Source organism: Carcharhinus amblyrhynchos, chromosome 2 (assembly GCF_965287045.1).
Source record: "Carcharhinus amblyrhynchos chromosome 2, sCarAmb.v2.hapA, whole genome shotgun sequence".
NCBI classification, from domain to species: domain Eukaryota; kingdom Metazoa; phylum Chordata; class Chondrichthyes; order Carcharhiniformes; family Carcharhinidae; genus Carcharhinus; species Carcharhinus amblyrhynchos.
Genome location: NC_137325.1, coordinates 48403896 through 48429461, shown reverse-complemented (window position 1 = coordinate 48429461; position 25566 = coordinate 48403896). Strand labels below are relative to the sequence as shown.

General features: G+C 39.8%; 1 protein-coding gene across 1 annotated transcript in view; it reads right to left on the bottom strand.

Moving 5' to 3' along the window:
- Window positions 1-25566, bottom strand: part of adamts16 (ADAM metallopeptidase with thrombospondin type 1 motif, 16) — a 226589-nt gene that overhangs the window by 105642 nt on the left and 95381 nt on the right. The window contains exons 5-10 of the mRNA XM_080216078.1: window positions 24123-24322; window positions 20944-21027; window positions 19574-19733; window positions 13400-13505; window positions 6182-6319; window positions 2837-2990 (exon numbers count right to left, since the gene is read on the bottom strand). Of these exons, the coding sequence (XP_080072204.1) occupies window positions 2837-2990; window positions 6182-6319; window positions 13400-13505; window positions 19574-19733; window positions 20944-21027; window positions 24123-24322 (842 nt within the window). The remainder of the gene's footprint in view (window positions 1-2836; window positions 2991-6181; window positions 6320-13399; window positions 13506-19573; window positions 19734-20943; window positions 21028-24122; window positions 24323-25566) is intronic.

Here is a 25566-nt window from a genome sequence, read left to right as displayed (position 1 = left end):
ACACTACATGAAAACCATAATTAATTTTCCTTGATTATTATATATTCTTTGATCAATATATCTGACTCGTCTTTTACATTAATTAAAGCTCAGGTTACACAAGGAAATGATAGGCAATGAGTAACGGATTAGTGACAAATATGTGGGATATGAACTTTTTGCAGCAGTGGGGAGGTTGATGGATGTGCTTTTGATTAATAAGCATTTAGTTGATCAGATACCTGACTGGCAACTTAACAGAATAGGCTTCATTTCAGCCAACCATTGGACAATCTGTTGCCAGATACTTCCAGCTGTGGATGGGCCAACAGCATTGCTTGTCCAATGATATCATCCAGAGGCACAAATCCCTTTCACACTCATGCTTCATTCTGTTATTCAATGGATGAACTGTCAACATAACTCAGACTGGTGGGTGGACATTTCATGCAGCCATGAGGACAGAGGGATTTTGAGAGGTATGTATGACATTGGCTCCCAGTTTCTGGCACCTCTTAATGGGAGGTGAACTGTTTATTGTGGAACACAACTGAAAGCTGATTGTGTACGGCAAGGCAGAAAGTGTTGACTGAGGAAACACTCCGATTTTCTAATAATGCCCTGGAAGCTGTAGTAGAGAATTGGAAAGGAAATATATCTTGTTTCCAGATGTCACACAGTGATGGAGAAATTGTCAGAGGTAGCGGAGAGTGTATATACCAGAGGTTTAGACCTTCTGACCCATATGGAGTATAGAAATGGGTGAATGGCTATGCACAGACTACATTAAAGTCCAACAGGTTTATTTGGCAACACCAGCTTTCGGAGCCTCGAGCTCCTTCTTCAGCTGAGTGAGGACTTGTGTTCACAAACAGAGCATATAAACAGGGCGTTGAACACAGTCCTCACTCACCTGAAGGAGGAGCTTGAGGCTCCAAAAGCTAGTGCTGCCAAATAAACCTGTTGAACTTTAACCTGGTGTTGTGAGACTTCTCACTGTGCTTACCCCAGTCCAATGCCGACATCTCCACATCATATACACAGACTACCAGACCTATTTATTATTGCTGTCCTTTATCAGTCTCCTCTAGCAGCATCAGTGAAAAGATTGGCACCACCCACTTCACATTCGTCTCATCCAATCCTTTGGAGGCCCTGCTCCTACTGCTGTTTCTATACTCTGCCAGTGTTTTCTTAAGCAATACCTTTTCTTGCACATAATTGATACTTCTTCATAACATCAAGCTTTCATAGAATCACATACAAATCTTCAGGTCTCTTCAATTTACAACACACACCAACACAATCACCATTTCTTTGGCAATACAATTCCAGACAGAACACCTGCACCAGAGGAGGTTCTCCTCTATTTTCCTATACTGTCTGCTGCTAAAAAGGCTTTTATGGATATCCTGGGCAGAGAGAGCAGATAGTTTTGTACAGAATAAGGTAAGCGGATTCATGCCATAGGATGTTGGCTCTGCAATCAATTATCAGTTAATTATCCACCTCTGTCAATTAACTGGTGTTCCATTGAGAAACTCCCGCTTTGCAATAAAATACAATTGCCTCTAGGTACTAACCATTTTCTCTATTCTCTCTTTCCAGATCCTGAAGAAATCTAGGGACCAACGTAAGAAGTGGAGAAGAAGGAAGAATTTGCAAGTGAAGATGCACCATCACACACACTTCTTTTGCAAGCACCAATTCGGAAATTGGTATCATTTTAGAACCTAACAGAATGGCCAGAACTGAATGAGGCAGAACATCAAACCTAAAATGTTGCTAGCTTCTAACTGACCTATGCACCAATTTACCCAATGCTTAGTGAACGTAAGTGCAGGTTCCCTGTAGGCTAAAAGGGATTGCCCGTATGTATCCTATAACTCTGAAATGGAGAGATTCCAGGGGATTGAAATTGGCATGCATTCCACCCATTTGTTGGATATAAATCAACTTCAGTGTTGACAAACTTCATACTGGGACAGCCTGGATCCCAACCTGCACATGCATTCAGGCCAATCCTAAACTCTCAGACACATTTTCCAAGCATCCCTGGCTGCTGGTGAGCAGAGTAGGAGCTGGATTTGTTTAACATTCTTTATCTGATCCTGTACTTGCCAAGAAAAGGCAACTTTATTCATCTTTTTAACAAATTCAGAAGATAGTGCTGTGAAGCTGCAGTTCTTTTTGTCAAGAAGTATCTTGAAGGATTTAGTTATTTCACTGTTATTTTGAAACTGATAGATTTTTGATCTCATTTAGGATTGCTTACGGGTTTTTGCTTTCCTGCTGGCTATTTTCATAAGTCCTTAGTGGCATTCCCCCGAGAGTTTTTTCATTAAATTTCACGTGTGTGTGTGTGTGTGTGTGTGTGTGTGTGTGTGTGTGTGTGTGTGTGTGTGTGTGTGTGTGTGTGTGTGTGTTCAATCTCTTCAATTCTTATTTATGTTGCTGTTTTATTTTGGGTCAGTTAGTAAAAATGTCACAGTGAAATGTGATGGCAGAAATTTTAACAAGCAGAGAGTGTAAATTAGATGTAACATACAATTCAGATACATATTCCCAAGGAAACTTAATGCTACAGATTTCAACATGCATTAAGTTTCTCTGAATTCAGAAGCCACCAGTTCAGGAAAATAGTGAAAATTTACTGTATGAACAATGTTTAATTTTAAACAAGCGGTAACAATAATTTCAGGCTTGTTTGATTTTTTTTTTCTAATAATCCTCACTGATTCATTCTGGATTACATACTAAACCTTGAGCATCCAGCGGGTGACTAACAGAAAAGAAAGCAAAGCCTAATTCAGCTCAATGCCAACAATACAATTATAATTCAAGAGTGCTTTCTTGCCTTTTTAAAATCTAGCCTGCAGAGTTTGGCCTTCTCCCCAAATTGCCACTTGCATTGTGTGTCGGCATCATAGAGTTCTCCTGGCAGCTTGTCTGGGTATCTGTACTCCTTTGCGGGCTTTGGTTCATCAACAAGACAAGTTGCCTGGGAAGTGCTGCGTACAAGTGGTTTAAAAAGGTTAAATGCAATATTTCCAAAACACTAAAACTCTAACATTTTACCAGGGAAATCTTATTTTTGGAAGGGTAAACTGCATGACACTAAACATAAGATTATCTTGCTTAGTGAAGCACAGAAATAATGTTTAAAGAACCCATCGTTACAGTTTTAATTTCTCTATTCCCAAAATACTAAATTGAGCACAATAATTTAACTCATTAGAAAATTCACAATAACAGCAATCTTACGATATTATTATTTCTTAAACGGGCTGAGACTTAACTCAGCTGTACTTTAATTCTCTCCATTCCAAAAATTAAGCTAAGTATCACGTTAGCAAGCAATCAACTTGGATATTTTGCCTCTGTTTGAAAGGCATCCATTTCATCTGCAAATTTTGTTCTATACAACAAATGTGATAAAATATTGCAGCTAGGCACAACTGTAAGGTGGGCCTGGAAAATCTATCTTAAGACATCTTCATTGTACAACTACGCTACACCTCAATGTAAGCACCAGAAATGAGTGCAAGTGCGAGAGAGAGAGTATATGTGAGAATGTGAGTGAGAGTCTGGGAGAGAGAGAGAGATCCACATGTGGGTTTCATTCTGAGACAATTAGATATTGCTATTAATCAAAATCAAATTGTGCCAAATATTTTATAATCGGCACATAGGATTAGAACAAATTTTGTAACGCAACTTAATAAATTATTCAAGAAAACGTGCTCTTCACTTAGAATGCCTTACAATTTGAAATTGTAAACTAATGAAGATTAAATACATTGTTCAGCATATCACAAATCTGCTGAAATAGTTGCACCCCTCATATAAAGATAATCCATCTGATAAACATGTGAACATGTCCATTCAAATAACCTGTTTGACACAAGGTGGAGTTTTGTTTTGGACCCAAGATTCTTTTCATCTTTGCTACCTTTTCATCACTAAACATGGGAATAACATACCTATGCGTATTGGGTTGAAGTTAAGTGGACATTCTTGACACTATTTGGAAACTCATTAGTCAGGAGACCCACTTCAAATAGTAAAGGTCAGTTTTGTTAGTGGTAGGCTTATAATAATTGAAGTGCATTAATAACACAGATTTTTGAGTGTTTTGGTTATAGATTTTCATTTAATTAGATGTATTTATATATCAAATTAAATTGCTGGAAAAGGAAACATAGTGATCACTTAATTAAGATGCATAATGATAGATTATGAAAGAGCTTAATGTCCTGTTTGAGATGAATGTGGCATAATTCCACGCTGGCACTTAGAACCCAGTATAAAAACAGTTAGGAACGTTGTAAAAGAAAGCTATATTTTAATGCCAAAATCAAAATAGTGCTGGAAAACTGAAATGAATACCGAAAATGTTGGATATACTCAGTAGATCAGGCAGTATCTGTAGAGAGAAACAGAGAGGTGAGTATTGCTCATCCCTCTGGTAGAAAAGTCAGTCATCAGCAAACCAACTTTAAAACAGGCTGCCCCCAGTGATAAGGAAGTGGGGGCTGCTATAACGAGGGGGACTTCTTCCCTTCAGGGACAGGACATCCTGCCCTTGAACGCCACTGGTCAAACTGATTTGGCTGGCTCAGTGGTTCCAACAGGGCCATCATTACTCTTATCTACAAGAGGAGGGGGTGGGTGGAAATTGGCAACTCATTTCAGCGTTGAATGTGGACTATAAAATTCTGTCCAAGGTGATCGCCAATCGGGTCAGGTCTGCTTTGGAGTCGGGGATCCACCCTGACCATACATGCACTGTATCCGGCAGAAAAATCTCTGATAGCCGAGTGCTACTCAGGGACACGATTGCCTATGTCCGGGCAGGGATGTGGTCACCTACCTCACCAGCCTAGACCAGGAGAAGGCCTTTGGCAGAATATCGCACACCTACATGGTAGATGAGGGTTTGGGAAGAAAATCCTCAATTGGATTCAACTACTCTATGCAAACATCAGTATCTTAGTGGTTGAGATTCTCATCTTGGAATCAGAATGTTTTGGTTCACATTCCAAAGAACACAAACTCCAGGGGAATAATGAGGGAGTGCTGTACTGGTGGAGGTGACATATTTCAGATAAGATATTAAACTGATGTCTGTTCTTTCAGGTGGGCATAAAAGATCCCATTACACTATTTTTAAGGGAGGGGTGTTATCTCCAGAGTCTTGGCCTATGATTATTCTTCTACCAACATCATTAAAAAATAAACAAGTTTTCACAATGCTGTTTGTGACAGTTTGCTATGTGCAGATTTGATGCGGTGTTTCCTACCTTAACACAGCGACTGCACTTTAAATGTACTTTATTGGTCATAAAGTGTTCACTAATTCCTGAGGTGGTGAAAGATGCTATCTTATTTTTCTTCTCCCCACCTGTCCCCACCCCACTTCTGGCCTCTACGTGTTTAAAAAACGGTACATCTCCAATTTCTTCCAGATCTAAAAATAGGTTATTAATCTGAAGTGCTAATTTGCTTTCTCTCTTCACAGATGCAGACTGGCTAAATATTTCGACATTTTCTGTTTTTATTCTACATTCTAAAGATACAATTTTAAAACATTTCAGAAAAATTGCTTTTGAATCACTGACTAGTATTCATACTAGTATCAAGTCCCACATAAATGCTTTTTCACACATAATTGGTGAGACCGTCTTATTCAGCATGTACAGACACAGAGCACAAGGTGGAGAGAGGGTTCTTGTTTTGAATAATGCATAAACAGGCCATAAGCAAATCCTGTTCAACATGTGGCAACCTCCAGAGATAGTGGGTGCTTGGATTGGTAAGTGTATATCAAGCCTGCAGTGTAATTACTACTACTTTGTAACACAGAGCACTTACTTCTTCACATAAGTGAGTTTTACTCCAAAACTAAAGCTGACTTGCAGCTAAGGTTTACATTTTAAATGTTAGCTATTTATGTCAACATGTCTTCAACTACTTCATACATAATGGGCAATGTTCTGACTTTGGCTATCAGATAGGGTCCTAAGTAGGCAGGAGTCTCAAGGTTTCCTGCGACAGTTCAAGATGAGACAATTACCACCATCTATGAATTACTGCAATTCTACACATGGACTGAATTAACTCAGGCTAATTCTTTGTCAAATACAAGGGTCTAGACATATTGTTTAAATGTATCAAGACATGCAATAAGCCAAATGTGTACCTCAGAAACTTATACAGATATTGTCGACTGCAGGCTGACCATGAGAAGACCCCATTATGACCTGCAAGTGTTGGTGACATGATATTGCCCTCTGACTTCTTGCACACATTCCCTTCTCCATCATGAATCATACCAAAACTAGAGGGAAATTGGAAAGTTTAGTTCACATTGAGAACATTTATTTTTCTAAAACCTTTGACATTCAGATACCCATAGTATATGTAACAGATAAGAATACAAAGAAGATGGGATAACTCTTTAAACACCAGAGGAAACATTTTCTGCAAAGAAGAAAATATATTAATTAAGAAATAAAAATGCTCAGTCGAAGGTTAAGTTTTACTCAATTTTAGACAAGAGGATATAAATGTTCAATTTCTAAAGGCATTTTAAGTTGTGTACTTTGTAAAATATCAGATTTTATTTTCCTTCAAATTAAAATACAAACACAAATTTAGCTCCAAAACAAAACAGTATAAACACCCAGTTATAACTGTAATGAATTGAAAATAATGGAGCCACATAACTATAATTAAATCATATCAAATTATGAATAGTTTATTTCAGACAAAATACAAATTAAAATTGATTTCTATGCTCAATGCCCTATAAAACATATGGTACAAATTTGAAGAAACAGTGAACAATGCTGACTCTGCACAATTAGATACATTAAAAATACTTACATTTACCAAAGATGAAGCAGATTTTCAGTTTCAGATGATGAGTTATAACTTAGGCTAGGGTTTTGGTGCATAATGCATTTCAACAAAGTGACCCCATTTTGCTACTTCCCAAAATTAACATACTTTTTTGGAGGCATTTATTCTCTTGCCTTTTCTTGGATCTCACAAGAAAAAAAAAATCATTATATATTATAGAGCTGAAAAGGGAAACCTCTGAATAGAAATAAGTTAAAAGCTGTTTTCTTTAAAAACATATTTTCAACCAGAACACTTAACCTGTCTTCTAAATGAATGTTGACATGTTATGCAATTCTATTCACTTTAATGTCACAATCTATTTTGGCAAATTAATAAGTTTGCTTCTTTTTTGCTGTCCAGATTTTTAAAAATCTTTCCTAAGAGGAGTTTTCTTTTCAAGCAATCTTGGCAAAGAATGTGAAATTTTACTCTATGTACAAGAATTCATTTGCAAGAGACTGCATCCTTTTAAGTTTCCCAACAGTCCTTAATGATGAGTGGACTCTATGCATGTTATAACTACCATGGTTGACTCATAGCTGGTCAAGGACATGGGGACCTGAATGGGGGCACTATGCTCTAGCATAAGTGATGAGTAGTTGCAAAGTTCCTATTAATGTTACAAAAATTGTTATTCTGTCCAGAAGTAATGACCTGCCTGCTTCTCGGAGCCATTCTTACAGAGATGCAGCAGAAACATAGAAACAGGTTGTTTGCTGCACCTCCTACAAAGCAGGTCATGCTCCAAGGAAAATCCAGGCTTAGGATTTCATAATTACTCTATGGCAGATAAATGAATACATTTGAAGAATTAGTTGCTAACAAAATAGACAACACAGTAAATGAACACCATGGTGCAATACTGAGCCATAAAGACCAGTAAGTCCAAAATTCTTTCACTGATATGTTGTCCTCAGTGCGTCTAACAAGGGAAAGGGAAAAAACCTTAATCAGGAGTTTTGCTCCATGTGGTCAATCTTGCTGCAAAGTGGGTATGTGGAAATGCAAAGACAGGCGAGGATTAGGCTTAGCAGTGATTCTTTGCAAAGTGAATGGCTATATCTTGGGCACCAAAACCCAACAAGAATCTGAACTTCAGGAGAGGAAAAAGGGAAAGAGAATGCATTGGTGGTCATCTTCCAAGGTTCTATAGACTTTGGAACAGTTTCTACAGATTGGAGGGTAGCTAATGTAACCCCGCTATTTAAAAAGGGAGGTAGAAAGAAAACAGGGAATTATAGACCCGTCAGCCTGACGTCAGTAATGGAGAAAATGCTGGAGTCCATTATAAAATGTTTAATTGCAGAATTCTTGGTAAAGTGTGGTAGAATTGGACAAAGTCAACATGGATTTATGAAAGAGAAATCATGTTTGACAAATCTACTGGAATTCTTCGACGATGTAACGAGTAGAGTTGATGATGGTGAGCCAGTGGATGTGATTTATTTGGATTTTTAGAAGGTTTTTGACAAGGTCCTACATAAGAGGTAGGCGTGTAAAACTTAAGCACATGGAATTAGGGGTGCTGTACTGAGATAGATAGAAAACTAGTTGACAGACAGGAAACAAAAATGAGGAATAAATGATCTTTTTCCAAGTGTTAGACAGTGACTAGTGGGGTATCACAGGGATCGATGCTGGGACCCTCGCTATTCACTCTATCCATTAATGATTTAGATGAGGACCTAATGGTAATATCTCCAGATTTGCAGATGACACAAAGCTCTTTGCGAAGGTAAGCAACGAGGAGGATGCAGAGCTGCTTCAGTGTGATTTGGACCAGTTGAGTGAGTGGGCAAACATAGGGCAGATGCAGTATAATTTAGATAGATGAAGACCATTTTAGTAGCAAAAACATGAAGGCAGATTATTACCTGCATAGCTTTCTGCAAATATAAGCACATTCTGAGCTGGTGTCTGAGGTGCCTTTGACATGTGAAACAAACGTCACTGTTTTCTCTTAATCTGCCTGAACCTTCTGAATGTGCATGAATGAAACATTTTTTCATTTTAGTTAGAGTTCATGTCATTCTGGAGTTGATAATTATGTTTGGGCCACAAATCTGAACAGTTCAAGTTTTAACCAGGTTCTGCTGCCTTAGTCATTGATTTGTCATTTGCCATAGGAACCTTTTTCAGTGCTTGTCTTTTTAAACCCTTCCCATGCTAAATAATAGTAGGAGGGATTATTATTTAAAAGGCGAAAAGCTGCAGCATGCTATGGTGCAGAGGGACCTGGGGGTCCGTGTGCACGAATCACAAAAACCCAGTCTGCAGGTGCAGCAGGTGATCAAGAAGGCGAATGGAATGTTGGCCTTTATAGCGAGGGGGATAGAATATAAAAGCAGGGAGGTCTTGCTGCAACTGTACAGGGTACTGGTGAGGCCGCAACTGGAGTACTGTGTGCAGTTTTGGTCGCCGCATTTGTGGAAGGATATATTGGCCTTGGAGGGAGTGCAGAGGAGGTTCACTAGGCTGATACCAGAGATGAGGGGGTTAGCCTATGAGGAGAGATTGAATAGACTGGGTCTGTACTCGTTGGAGTTTAGAAGGCTGAGGGGGAATCTTATTCAGACATATAAGATAATGAAGGGGCTAGATAGGGTAGAGATAGAGAGATTTTTCTCGCTTAGAAAGGATAGTAGAACTAGAGGGCACAGCCTCAAAATAAGGGGGGGGGCAGTTTAGATCGGAGTTGAGGAGGAACTTCTTCACTCAAAGGGTGGTGAGTCTCTGGAATTCTCTGCCCGTTGAAATGGTGGAGGCTACCTCGCTGAATATATTTAAGTCACGGGTAGATAGGTTTCTGATACACAAGGGAATTAAGGGTTATGGGGAGAAAGCATGAAAGTGGAACTGATCCACTTCAGATCAGCCATGATCTTGTTGAATGGCGGGGCAGGCTTGAAGGGCTAGATGGCCTGCTCCTATGTCTTATGGTCTCATCTACATTCCTAAGTAGTGAATTCCATACGTTCACCACCCTCCGGATGAAGGAATTTCTCTTCACCTGTCATAAAAGATTTACCCCTTATCCTCAAACTATGACCCCCAGTTTTGAACTCCTCCACCATTGGGAACATTGGTTCTGAATCCACCCTGTTAGAATTTTACAAGTTTCTTATCCATCGTTAGCAAACATCCCTCAGCTGGCTCAGCATCGGTAGTGATCACATCTCGTGAAGCTCTCTGCTTCACAGCCAGTCTGTCTCATCAATGCCAAAGAATTGATCAGCAAGTACAGAATGGAGAGCCGCTTTAAACTTAGTCGCTGCACCCATGTTGGCACCTCCAGCTCGTGCTGAATATCTCTAGCGCTGGTCCCGGTAACCCCAACATCAACTTGGCAGATCTGTCAAGACTAGGTAGGCAGTGGTTTCTTTTCCCCTTAAACACTGACCTTGACAAATCCACATCTTTACTTTGGGGTCACTGCCAGCTTTGTAAGATGGGAGATGTCAGATCCAAATCAGTAAAAGGGAAAAAAGGGAAAGAAACACCAAAACAACAGAGCCATCAATACCAAACTGAGACCTTTTTTTAAAAATGGCCTTTAGGAGATGATGCAGCTAAAAATATTGCAAATACAATCATCCTCCTGATTGACTCACTCCTCTTGCATTTGGAGAAGCATATAAGTCACACAAGTTTCTACATACAAAAAAGGCTGGATCTCTCCTCAAAGCTCTACCTCTAAGATGCTTCATTGGTTTGGTCTTTAACCAAGCCATTGGTCACTTGTCTTAATTCATTCAGATTTTGAGCTCAGTGTCAAATATTATTTGATTACCTTCCTATAAAGTGCCTTGGGACGTTTCACTGTGTCATGAGATGCTACATAAATGCAAGTGGCTGTGGTATCACGCACTGCTGGTGAGCGTGCTCGAGTCAGGTACGCATTCATGGGAGGAGGCAGAGGAAGCAGGTGGCACGGAGAGGGAGGCTGGTGAGGATGGGGTGAGAATGGGAAGGCCGGAGAATTGTGTCAGGTTGAAAACAAAAATGGTCGTGCTGAGATAGAGAGGAGATGTGCGGCCTTGTGTTTCATTACAGAAAGTCAATCAGTCAAGGACAAAACCGGGGCCAATCCTAACTCACATTTTTACATTTATTTACAGAGTTACCTATTGCAAGCAGACATCTGCTAAGCCAGCAACTACAGTTTTAGTCTCCAACCAAAAGAGAAAATGCTGGAAAATCCGAAAGGTCTGGCAGGAGAGAAAAGAGCTGATGTTTTGAGTCTGGATGACCCTTTGTCAAAGCAAAAAGGCATAGAAGGTGGGGGATATTTATACTGCAGGGGGAGGGAATGAAAAATGAGTCATAGCCACAGAAATCAAGGGAAAAGGCTGCCAATGGCAGTCTATAGTGAAAATAAAGGTGTGAATGACCAAACGGCAGAGAAGCTAAAATCAGAGGGTAAAATCTGCTGTGACAGATGAAGATGTGTGTTGGGGGGTGGGGGGGGGGGGGGGGGGGGGGAGATAAAATTAGAAAAAAAGCAGAGGAAGGGACAGTAAAGGGGGAGAAAAAGGTAGGGAAAGGGGGAATCAAGTAAGGGAAAAAGTGGGGGGGGCGAGAAAAATGAAGAAAGATAATAAAGAAATAAAAGATAGAGAACAGTAAAATTTAAATCAAATGAAAACAAAGGAGTCAAGGTAGGGTGGAGCTAGTCATCTGAATTTGTTGAATTTGAAGTTGAGACTCCAAGGCTGTAAAGTGCCTAGCTGGAATATGAGGTGCTGTTCCTCCAGTTTGCGTTGAGCTTCACTGGAACATTGCAGTAGTCATGATGTGGAGATGCCGGTGTTGGACTGGGGTAAAACAGAAAGAAATAACACAACAACAGCTTAAGGTCCAAACAGGTATATTTGTAGCAAAAGCTGCAAGCTTTTGGGACAGGCTGTCCCTTTGTCAGGTGGCTGGGAACTCCCAAGAGGCAAATCAGCAACACACTTTAATTGGAATAGTGTCTGCAGTTTTGGCCTCCCTGCCGAAGGAAAGATTGTTTTGCTTTGGAGGGAGTGCAGTGAAGGTTCACCAGACTGATTCCTGGGACAGTGAGACTGATGTATGAGGAGAGATTGAGTTGGTTTGGATTATATTTGCTGGAGTTCAGAAGAATGAAAGGGGATCTCATTAAAAACTTATAAAATTCTAACAAGACTAGACAGGGTGGATGCAAGAGGGATGGTCCTGATAGTAGGGCAGTGCAGAACCGGGGGTCACAGTCGGAGGATACAGGATAAACCATTTAGGTCTGAGATGAGGAGAAATTTAGTCACCTAGAGAATGCTGAGCTTGCTGAATTCTCTACCACAGAAAGTAGTTGAAGTGAAAACATTGTCTGTTTTCAGGAAGGAGTTAGATATAGCTCTTGGGCCTAAATGGATAAAAGGATATGGGGGAAAAGTGGGAAGAGGTTAGTTAGTTGGATGATCAGCCATGATTATAATGAATGACAAAGCAGGCTTGAAGGGGCAAGTGGCCTATTCATCCCCCATTTTTCAATTTTTTGACCAAAATATATAATTTCTGTGTTGAATTTCACCTGCAACATGTCCACCCATTCCATCAGTTTGTCTGTGTTCTCTTGAAATCTATCACCATCCTCAATACTTCCACATTTTGTGCCATCTGCAAATTTTAAAATTGTGTCCTAGATATGCAAGTCACGAATATACATCAAGAAAAGTAGCATTCCCAGTACTGACTTCCAGGGGATGCCATTGCATACTTTCCTCCAGTCCAAAACAACAACACTACTCTCTGTTTTCAATTACTTAGCCAACTTTGTATCCATACTGTTACTCTCTCTTTTAACCCATGGGTTTCAACTTTGCTGAAAACCCCATTAAGTAGCACTTCATCTGATACTTTCTTGAAATACACTGACATCACATCAACAGCACTGCTCTCAATGAGCCATCACATCAAACTGTTCAATCCAACATAATTTGCCTTTAACAAATCTATGTGGGAGGAAACCGGAGCACCCAGAGGCAACCCACGCAGACATGGGGAGAATGTGAAAACGCCACACAGTCACCCAAGATTGGAATCAAACTCGGATCCCTGGCATTGAGACCACTGTGCCATCCCACATGGATGAACGTCATACATAAATTCAACACCAGGATACTGTCTTATAGCTGCAGGAAGTTGCATAACTGTCAATATCTCCTGCATGGGTTTTCTGGGAAAATAGGCTGAAGAATCAAAATTAATAATCTTCCATGGGTGAAGTTCCTCTTTTGACTAAGAGCAAGGGAATCCCAGGATTTTTCCATTATTGACTATCACTTATTCCCACAGTTTCCATTAAAAGAGGAATGTCAGACTTTTGTCTCACTTTTTTTTGCAAAAGAGTAACCAGGCAATTTAAAGTTGTTGCTTTTGGAAATAAATGTATTTTATAAACTACAGGTAGTTCCTGATATCTTGTATATCAGTACTAACTTGTTACTAAACATTCAAAGATATGACATATTGAATAATCTGCAGATCATCTTACTTGTGTCCAGACTCATGAGCGATCGTAAATGCCAGTCCTAATCCCGTGTCTTCATTAATAGTACAACTGCGATATTTGCTACACATCCCACTAATAGGTGCAAAACCTAGGGAGTAAAACAAGTACAATTTGGAATGATTTCATCAGTATTAGTATGTGGTACCTCCTTGTTTTATTTTCTAACCCGATCATTAAAAATGATTCTAGGATTTATCAGCCAAGCCAATGTTAAAGTCAACAGTCTTTTTGCACACATCATTGGTTAGCATTCTTTTAAAACTAATTTTATTAAAACTGTATTGGCCTTTCCACCATTTTCTAAATTATTGTATATTTGCAAAGAAAATAACCAAATATTTCTAAGCAATTGTTGAAAATTTGTGCTTTGTTCCACAATGGTTTAATACACTGTGCGTCATAACGCTAATCCCAATTGTAACAGCAGAGAAACCTGTCCAATTCACAAAACAAGCATTAAACTTCATGTTCATGACTGGATGAAGACACTGCTTCAGCAATTGAAATACTGGGCTAATTTCATGAGTGCAACACCTATGAAGTGTATATTTATTAAGCCCAATTAAGCCCAGAATTATAGAATTATGATCATCTATCAAGGAACAGTTTTGATGTAACAGCATTGCTTTTTTCCAAGTGCTCAAACTATGTAGACAAAAAAATTATTCTGCATAAAATGTGTAATTGAAAGTTATTTTTCCCCTTTTCTCTTTAGAGAACATTTTCAGGTGCAGAGGAGAAACCAGGACAAACTGTTTTAACATGAGGATCCCTTTGTGACCGGAACTGAATATTACGCTTTTCAGATGTTCTCATGTATACCTGCCACAGACAGGCAGAGGAACTCCTGCTGAGATGAGATGCTTTCTTTCTCAGACATAAAGTGAGCAGAGTGAGTAAAGTTCAAAGAAACTTACTCTTCAGTTATCTCAAGTTTACTCCAAAAAAAAAATTAACATCCCTTTCACGAACTTACTTTTGGCTAATTTACTATTTTACTTACTTTTAGGGAAGAATTTTCCTGAGCTGCCCGCCACGGGAATCGGAGCGGGTGAGGGGCAGACCATGGAAAGGTCCATTGACCTCGGGCAGGATTTTACTGTTTCGGAATGCATGCTGCTGTAAAATCCTGCCCCTAAGTTCTTTCTCTGTAGGTGGCTTTTACCTGGAAAAGCTGAACATTAAAAATCTCTGATAACTTTATGTACCTCCAACCTCTTGTGCACCCCGAAGTCCCTTTGACCCACTATTGGTTGCTGTGCTTTCAGCTGCCCAGGCCCAGTGTTTGGGAATTCATTTCATAAACCTTGGGCCTTTCTGCTTCACTCTTCTTTCAAACCTTCCTTAAAGCCTACCTCTTCTGCCAAGCCTTTAGTCACCTATTTCTTTAGTCACTTATGATCCTAAGCATCTCTAAATGCATGGCTTGTTCTTTTTGTCTGGTTGTATATCTTTGGTACTTTTTTTTTTACACTAAAGGTATTGGCTGGAACCTTCCGACTGCTCATGCCGGCAGGACCATCCGGTCCTGCTAACAGTACACCCCTGCCGTGGTTTTCCCAGCAGTAAGGGTTGCATTCAATGGGAGACACTGTTAACAACGGAGAGACCAGAAGATCCCGCCGGCCAATACTTTAACGTAAAAAAAAATGTCCCAAAGATGTCCCAATAATGGGCGGTGATGCAGTGAGTACCTGCCCATTATATAAATGCAAGTTCTTGCCATTCAGCTTCTGTGCTGACCTGAGAGACATCGAGATTATAAACTTCTCTTCACCATATCTCCAAGTAATTTACTCACCCATTATGGAACTGGCTTGATATTCATTCTATTGATTCCAATTGCTCTCCAACCCAACACCTCAACAAGATTCCACCCAGTGTTTTAATTCATGGGTATGCCTACGCTCATACAGTCTTCTTGAAAGTCTAGAAAGTATGACCAAGTAGAATCTAATGGAATGTTGGTATTTATTGCAAGAGGAATGGAATATAAAAATGCATAAATTTTACTGCAACTGTACTGCTGGGACTACATCTGGAGTGCTGTGTACAGTTTTGGCTGCTTTATTTGAAGGAAGAATTACTTCAGAGGCAGTTCTGAGAATGTTCACTCAACTCATTCCTGGGAGGAAGGGCTTATCTTATGAAGACAGGTTGAACAGGTTGGACTTATGCCCTTGGTGTTTAGAAGAATGAGAGATGATCCTATTGAAACAAATAAGCTCTTGAGGGGACTGCATAGGGTGAATACTGGGGAAGGAAACTAAAACTAGGGGACGTGGTTTAGAAATAAGAGGGCTTTCCTTTGAATAAGTGATGAAGAGAAGTCTTTTCTCTCAAGGGGGTCACTAGAGTGTGGAATTCACTTCCTTAGAAGGTAGTGGAGGCTGGATCATCGAAATCATCTAGATTAGATTAGACAAGGGGCAGGCAGGAAAGTGGAGATGAAATCACAATCAATCAGCCATGATGTTACTGAATGGTGGAGCAGGCTCGAAGGGCCAAATGACCTATTCCTGGTCCTAAGTTCCATATTCTTATGTAATCATGCTGTATTAATAGCAGATTAGTTATCAAGTATAGGAAATTTTGATACAATGAAATCTTAGTACATGAATGAAATGGCATAATACTACTGCTCTACCCTCCCATGTGTAGATATTGGGTACAATTTCTTCAATGTATGCCCATTTGAAACCTCAGGAATGCTGCCTTGATGAAGAAACAACCGGCCTTTATTTTCCTCTCCACTATCATGCAGCCAAAAGCTTGGTCCTGTCTGGGCCAAGTGCCTAAAATTAAACTCGAGAGGAATTGGAACTCAACTTCCTGCAACTACACTTCCGCGTTCAGATTTTGAAGCAAAGGAAAACATCCAGAAGGACTCAAATTGTCCTGGAGGCAGCTGGTTAAAACATTCAACCTCATCGTCAGCCTGCACATTCTCTGATTGGGTGTTTGGACCAGACATTGGTTCTTCTGTTAAACCCAACATAAAACGAGGTGGAAGGGCATGAATGTCCTTTTCAGTCTTTTAAAATTAAAAACATTGCATCAGTGCCTACTACAGGCACAGAATTGTTCCTGTTTGTAGCAAAGTCCCAGGAAATTCTAAGACAATGCAATGGGAAAGAGCTGATCCCCGCCCCTTTCCCTCCTCTCTGTGTCGATTAAATGCCAATTTACAGGCACAAAACTGAAGATTATCACTAAGATACAGTCTCACAGAAACACAGCTAATGTGTTCTGGGTCCCCATGCTTGTTGTAAGTTGAGAACTAATCATTCAGGTTACCCCTCGTTCCCTGACAGTCCGTGGCCAGGATTTTAGAGGAATACTTGTCCTGTCCACGATATGGAAAATCAGGGGATAACCTGCCTTAGATGGCCATGGAAGCCCAAACTGCATGTTAATTGCATCAGGCAGTTAATTGCCTGATTTTACGATTTCCATCCCTTGAAAGGGCACAGTCTCACCCTGTAGTGCTGTTAACTAATCAGAGGACCAGCAGCTTTACAGTGTCAGCAGCGCCACCAAGAGTGGTGACTACATTTGGAAGTGCAGCTGGCTAGAAGCAGCTATGCTGGAAAAGACTCGAGAATGGAAGTTAAGTTAAGTTGCCTTTTCAGGCAGGCCCGGATGAGGGTGAGATTGGTGGTTTGTTTGTGAGGCCAATTCAGGGGAGCATCACAAAGATGGCACTTGATGCTGGGAGGGCTCCTCATTGCTTATAGGATGCCCAATCAAGAGGCACCAAACACTCCGCCAATGTCGTCACCACCTCCCCCCGCCCCACACCTGCAAATCCCCAATATCTGGCAGGGAATTCAGAGTATAGAACGAGGTCTACCCAAATGGCAAAGTGCCCACCTGCTGCTTGTAAAATACCAGCAGTAACGGTAATAAACTCTTAAGTGACCTTTAATTAAGGATTTCAATTGGCATAAAGGGTGGAAGGCAGTCCGCCACATTCCCTGTCAGTGGCAAAATACCAGCCTTGGTAGGAAAGCAATGGTCACACTCCTTCACCATCTCACCTGATCTTAGTCGCCCTCCCCACATGCACCCAAAGCTCAATAAAATCCAGACCAACATATTCATTTGTGCACAGTGCCATAGGCTGATCTATCTTCCAGGTTGCATTTTGCACCTTCACATTACTTCCACTGCATTAACCCCAGTTTATTAAAAACATTGGAATCCAGCCCTGAAGTGAAGAAAGAAGTTTTGGAGATGAAGGAGATTTAAAGTGTTTTGATGACTACATAGAGTACAGTTATCTCCCGAAGAGCAACTATTATATATGCCTTTTCTGCTTTGAAGTCAAGCTGAAATATTTTGGGACATATTTTAATTACATCTTAACAATCTCTTACCAAGCAGAAGAAATTAAGGCAAGTCTAAACACGAACATGCACTACTCCTATTCACTCCAGGTGAAACTTTATGCGTGGGGGTAAAAATTAGAACCTCCATCTATGCTAACATTATTACTGCATTTGTATCAAGACTGAGGATGAAGTTCAGCTGTTCACAAAGTGAGGACAAATAGGACATTTAATGTGGTGAAAATTCAGATGGTTTGGACAATCCTGCAGGTTTTAAAAAACGTGGACAAACAGGTCAATACAAGAAAGCAGATTTTTTTTGCATGTAAATTTTCATTACTGTTAGCACGTGCATGGTATTTACATCAATTTTCGTTTTACTTTCCTCACTTCATTGGTGTGATAATCACTTCATTAGTTATGATCCTGGAATCTGCTGGAAGCTTAATTTAAGGAAATAAATTGCAGGACGGTGGAGCTAAAGGCTAGAGGGAAATGGGACAGGCCGGATTGTTTCAGAGTGGTCTCTTTCTGTACTGTAAATTATTTTGTGGTTTCAAATGTCTGAAATGAAGGGTCAGAATTGAGAGCCGTCTGCTCTCTTTCCATTAGCAGCAAACTGTTATGCCATTTAAACACATTCTTGTTTCATTTTTAACAGGTACAGCAATACAAAAATAGTTTTATGAACAAGAGCAGCAAAATAACAGGATCTTAAGCATGCAGGTATTTCTTGAATCTTGTATTTATATGCCGCAAGGATACCAATGGTGGAATAATTAAAATCGAGTATGTTCCAAAACCAGAACCAGGTGAGCACAGGTAGACCAATGTGGTTATGGGGCTGGAGGACATTACAGAGAAGGGAGGGGTATACCCATGGAGGGAGTTGAAAATAAAGATGAGAATTTAAAAAACCAAGGTATAGTTTAACCAGGAGCCAATGCAAGAACAGGGATGGGGTAGGGATGGGAAGTGTTGCAACAGCATCCGTATTCTGCATTTGAAGCCTGCAATAGAATTGTGGTGCAAAATGGAACCATTTTACTGGGAAAGAATCAAAATTCATAAGTACATCACATAGAAGGACATTACAATGCCTCTGCATGGTGAAATGCCAGGATATCAATATTATCTGCAATGTAACTATTGTTTCACTGGGAGGAACAACTTATTTTGTTTTTAGAAGAAAATGCAAAGCAGGAGCAGATGACTTCAGAGACAATCCAGAATATTGGGAATGTTTTGCTACTTTCTCTATAATGATGGGGATTAAGTGAGAATTGTCAGATTTGTAAGATTTTTATTTCAATGTTATACAGTGGCACTAGTGTGAATGCAAAAGAAATATCAGTCACTAACATCAAATGATATGAAGCACGATATTTTGTGCAAAAAATAATGGATTGGGTAGAAATGGAATATCCAATTAAAAGACACCTTTGTCAAAATGATTGAGGTTTGAGCTATTTTGCTAATGGCCTGAATGCAGATGGGATTTTTATTCATAATCCTCTCACCCATCAAGGATTTTGTGGTTTCTTTTATTTGCTGCTACTCTCGCTTGTGTTCTGTCTCTCTCACATCTGTGCCAAAATCACTGCAGGTAATACAAAGTGACACAAAACGCTTTGGGAAAATTGGCTCTGAAACGTAATATCACACAACAGTTTGCAGAAGACTGGACTCCTTGAACGTGAGGATTATAAATAAATTCACCTTCGTCAATTTCACATATTAAAAAAAGGTCTTTTTTCACAATTTGCATTAAAATATTTTTCATAAGTTTTCATTTGTAATTTTAAAACCATTTTAATGAGTTCACCTAAAGTGTCACATGGTTCATTCTTCCAAGAACAAATGTCAAGGCCTGTCAACAGAATGGCATGATCATGACGGTTACCGCTCTTGCCCACCAATCCCGACTGCCACTGACAGAAGCTGTTCAAAGTGCGATCTGCGTGGTGATTTATTACAAGACCCGGCTGTAAAATCAAAAGACAAAAGGAGAAAAAAAAATTCAAAGGAGATCACAAATTGGCCCTTGTGTTTTGAACTATTTTATGAAAACATTGTGAAAGATAAATAAATAATGACAAGAGGCAACAAGGCGCCGAGACAGTCGTTTATAGTTCAGTGCTTCGTGAAAGGATGAATGGGTTGATCATTCTGAGATTTTTAAGGCAAGTGCTGGATTATGCAAACTGGCTATGCCTGAAATTCTTAATGGCAATTGCAAAGACAGCAAATGAAGACAATATTAAATCCAGCACTCAGTGCCCATAAGACAGTGGACACATAATTGACCTTCTTAAATAAACTTGAGCAATGTAAGATTCTAAACCTTTAATAAAATGTACTGTTACTATGATCCAACTGAACAGAAAGCAGAGTTTACTGTAACAATTTATATCCTTTTAGTATTTAACGTAACAAAATGTCCCAAAGCACTTTTGCAGATGCACTATAAAAACTACACATTTCAATAAGCTGCCGAGGAGATGTTGGGTCAGATGACAAAAGCTTTGTCAAAGGGGTAGGATTTAAGGAGTGTTGTAAAGTAGGAAAGTGGGGTAAAGAGGTGCGAGAAGGGTATTCCAGAGATTAGTTCCTGAATGTGTGGTTATCAATGGTGGAGCAATTAAAATCAGGGATGTTCAGGAGGCCAGAGTTAGATGAGCACAGATATCTCAAGAAGGCTGTGTTGGAGAAAATTATAGAGAGGTAGGAAGGAGAGAGCTCATTGTGGGGATGGGGGGAGTGGGATTAAAAGAAAGGATGAGGATTTTAAAATCAAGGACTTGCCTGACCAGGGGCCAATGTGGGTCAGTAAACACAGAGGTGATGGATAAACAGCATTTGCTGTAACTTGGGGTACAGGCAACCAAGTTTTTGATGATCTCTAGTTTACAGAGGGTAGAATCTGGCAGACAAGCCAGGATTGCATTGCAATAGTCAAGTGTAGTGGTAACATGGGGATGAATGAGGGGGCAACGTAACACAGCTACAAATAGACAATCTTCGTGATTATGTGAACATATAGTCCGACATTTATGGAGTTGAATATGGCAGATTTGTTTATTCTCAGATTGCTTTCTATAAATCATCTAATTTGTACAATTTAATTGTACACTGTCACTGATGTAGTGAAGTTCTAATAATGTCACATTATTTAATTTAATTTGAAATAAATACCTGATCTTCTTCCAGCAGGACAATCCCAACTATTACGATATTTATGTTGCCTCCTATTGTACCATCTTTAAACAGGGTGGATACCTTAAAAGAGGCAACAAATTATTTTCAGGTTTATCTTAGTGGTCAGGAAATACATACTTCATTGGTGGAATACTACAAGCACATATAAAAACTGTAAGCAGTACTGGACCGTAACTTCTGATGGAGTGGCAACTGAGTCAGATTGCCACGCTGCTCAATCCAGCCACTTCTATCTCACCCAATTTTCCAACTCAGGCTGGTGGGTTTTGGGCAGTGCAGGGTGTCCCCAGGACCTAGCATCAAGGATTGTAGAGTTGAAGGTAAGTAAGCCACATCCCCTTTTTAAACAAGGCTAGCTGCTATAAACCCATTAAGGTTAAAGTCTAGCCAGGTTTAAAGCTTGTTGACAGGTGAATATGGTAGGTGGATGGCAGTGTGTGCATGCCCGCACATCCATCCATCCATCCATGTCTGTACAATAGTTACCCAAAGGTGCTTTTCATTCTCCTAGCTTTGTCTGGGTAACTACTGATGGAACACAGTCTCAAAGGTAAGAAGTTTGTAATTATAAAATGACAATATTTGGATGGCTTCCAGAGCAGAACAAATTCCCAAATTTAAAGCCAAAATTCTCCCGTCCCGCCCTCCACGGAAATCGTAGTGGACAAGACAGAAAATTTAGTGGAATATTTGTAGGCTCATTGAGTTTGGGTGGGAATTTCCAGACTTGGGTATGCACAGCTGGAGAACCCTCCCCTAATCTTGATAAAAAGTTAGTGAATGTGAATCATTGCAACACACAGATCCCAAGAACAATTTTTTAAAAATGACAAAATCGAGTGTTTAAAAAAAAAAAACAGAATTTCGAAGCAGAAGTCAGGGTATCTCCTCAAATAGGATTGGTCGCCATCTTTAAATTATTGTGGGAAAACCATTTACAAACATTTGAAAGCTCGTATAAGCATTCCATTTTAAAACTGCATCTAGATCTGCAGAATGTTCAGCTTTTAGTTACAGAAGCACAGATTTTCACACCCCACATCAGATACAAGAAGTGAACCGTTTGATGTTACTTGCCCTTCCAAGAATTTTCATTACGTCAACATACCTTTAATCAAAGAAGATCACTACTACCACTGTCACAACTGCAGACATCGTGCTATTTTGTATTTTGAATGTCTGAAGTTGAAGTGTTGAAATGTTTTGATCCAATCATTCAAGCATTTTGCAGACAGTCAAAGAATTGGGTACTTGTTTGGTCATGTAAGATCTACTTAAATACAATGTCTAAAATTCAGAGTATACTACTGAGAAGCTCAAACCTTTTACAGACACCAATGTGAAGACTTCCACCACTAAAATGTGACAGTCTTCTGGACAGCTATGCAACTACAGAAACGTTCTTATTGTGCAGTTGGATCCTTGCATTCTCTGTTTCCATTTCTGGGGATAGCCTATCAATAAATATTTTCTGCAAGTCCAATGACACGCGAGTTCAACTGCACTTCCTCACACTCTGCTTCCTGTCAGGACTCCATTCCATTCTCCCAGTTTCTCCACCTTTGTTGCTCCTTGATGTGATGATGCAACCTTTCAAACCACCACTTCTGATCCATCCTTTTCCTTGATCAAGGATGCCCTTCCATTGTGCACAAAAAGGATTTCAGCCATCTCCGCTCCATTCCCCTCACCCCTCTTCCCAGCATCACGATAAGGTTATCCTCATCTTCCTGCCACCCCACTCGCCTCCATATTTGATCCCAGAAAAAAAAAGTTCAAGCCGGTATTTTTATTTCCCTGCTTTACTGATGTTTTCTTTGCAATGGATCATTCTCCACCATTTCTGCCTTCTCCAATTAGATGCGACCAAACACATCTTCACCTTCCCTCTCAGAATTCCCAAAGGGAGCAAAACTTCAATGACAACCTGAGATTACCTCAATCACAAACAATACACTCTCTCGTTCCCATGACACGCTCCATCTAAGTGCAAGAGATGCAGCACCTGCCTTTTTAATTCCTCCGTCCTCACCGTCCAAGGACCCAAACATTCCTTCCAGGTGAAAACAGTGATTTATTTGTACCTCTTCTGACTTAATACACCATATTCACTGCTTACGATGTGATTTGCTCTACTTGAGGAGACCAAATCCTGATTTGGTGACCACTTTGCAGAGCATCTCCATTAAACTTGTAAACATAATGCTGATTAATTCTCCACCTTGCTCTCATGCTGATCTCTCTATGCTCAACTTCCTGCAATGCTCCAATGGAGCTCAACACAAGGTCGAGGAACAGCACCTCACCATGCAACTAGACATTCAAAACCGAACTAAATAATTTTAGACAATAATATTTGCTCCCAGTTTGTTTTCTTTTTCTTTGCAGGCTTTGGTTTCATGCATTTTTTAAGCCATCCATGGGAAGTGGGCATCGCTGGTTGGGATTGTATTTATTGCCCTTGAGATGGTGGTGGTATGCTGCCTTCTTGAAACACTACAGTTCCTGTGGTGTAGGTATACCTACAGTACTTTTAGGGAGGGAATTCAAGGATTTTGAGCCAGTGACAATGAAGGAACGGGATATAGTTCCAAGTTTGGAAGGCACTGTCTAAAGGGTATTGGCGAGTTCCTGCTATTGACCCTCCCTTTGGCCTTGCACCACCAAGACTTTTGTCATTTAATCCCTCCTGTCTTCCATCCTATTGTAGACCTTCCCTTTTGTTCTTTTTCCACACCCATCCCTTTCACTTGCTTAAAAGCTATCACATTCCTAACCTTTTGCAGTTCTGATGAAAGATATTGACCTAAAATGTAAATTCTGTTTCTCTTCACACAGAAGCTGTCTGACCTTCTGTGCATGGTTAGCATTCTCTGTTTTTAGTTCCAGTCGGTCAGTTCACTGCTTTAACAGTGAAGGTGAAAACATCTCCCTTTCACTGAAGGAACAGAACTTATGTTTTGTTATTAATATTTGATGCTTTAAGTTTGAATTTGCAGGCACATGTAAATATAACTTCACACTACACTACAACTTCTTTAAAATACTATTTTCAAAATGTAAAGGAATGTTATGACAAAAATGTTGCACAGCCTTTTTTTGCCACTATAAACAGGAGGGTAATTGGAGTTAAATAGGTGTTTCCTCAGCCTTACCATATTTAGTATAGTTAACACGTAAGTAGTGATGTTTTCGTTGCCATGGTTTTCAATCATTTTCTTGTCTACCACAACTAAGGTTTCCACATTAAGCTTTTCATTCTTTCGGGTCTTAAACAAGGAGCGTTTGTTTCTGGGCAAAAATCCATACTCATCTGGGAGAATATATATGTCTGCTTCTGGGGGTTTAGGCATATCTACAAAGAGAAAACATTTGGTAATGTTAATAAACGATGCACAGAATTTTAAAAAGAATACTTCCCATGCAGCAAGCATATATTGTCAGAGTGTTCTCTAATTAGATAGAAAGTGACATTGATTCAATTTGTTTCGCAAAAATAAAATTTATGTTTAAAAATGATATGACAATACTTGAGAGGCTTTGCATTAATGCTCAGACATTGGTAACTCCTAATTGTTTTGTGCAAGTATCATATGTTTACATAGCAAAACTCAGCCGGCATTAACTCCTGCTCACTTGGGGTTGCCAATACACAATTTCCGTTGAAAAAGAGATTGTTGTTAGAATGTAACCAGTGACAACTTTGTATTGGATGTAATATGACCAATGGGAACAAAATGTAAGGATCCGCTGACTCAGTAAACCATGGGACCAATTAGAGTGATGTAATAGTCAGCTGACTGGCTGATTCACTATAAATCAGGAACTATGTAGAATTGTGGGAAGCTTTGAGTGACCCAGGGCAAGGCCCCAAGTTTGGAGTATTGATGTTTCTTTATTAAACCCTTTCTTTGATTTATAAGTTGAAGTAAGTTCTGTTGCATTTTCATTAGCTGCATTTTGAAGAGTTCCTTCTGAAGGAAACATTGGTGACCAAGCTCCTGTAGGAGCTCTCGACCTGTTCAGAGATTGAGTGGGAGAATTGATGTAACCTTCCAGAGAAACAATCTAAATGTTTTGAATCCCCTGAAAATCTCAATCCCCTGCCTCCCCCATTCTTAAGTGCTTTGAAATTTAAACAGCATGCTCAATCTGTCAGTAAATGTGCAATATGATGTGACATTTAACTATTAGTTAATCACAAATTGTATGGAAATAGAGGACTAGAAATTAATTTGCTGTAATTTGTGACCTGCACATATCCAATGGAAATGAGGTGGGAAACACCAAATTCATGTACCAACTTCATTTCCCTGAGTGTAGACATGAGCAGCTATTATTCTGTCATGAACTTCACAAATCTGCCAGCTCCCTGTACGCACCACTGGGGGCCAAGTAGCATTGCAAAGAAAGCATGTACCTTCTCTTTTCTAAGCTGCAGTGCCTCACGAAGGGAGGTTGCAGCAGAATACTGCTGGATAATCTGATTTCAGCACTGAAGGAAGAGGATAGCACACCAGGAAAAGGAAAGGCCTTCCTGCTTCTGCGATGCTGCTCAGGACATACTAGTCAGAGAAATGATAGCTAAGAAAGAGGCCA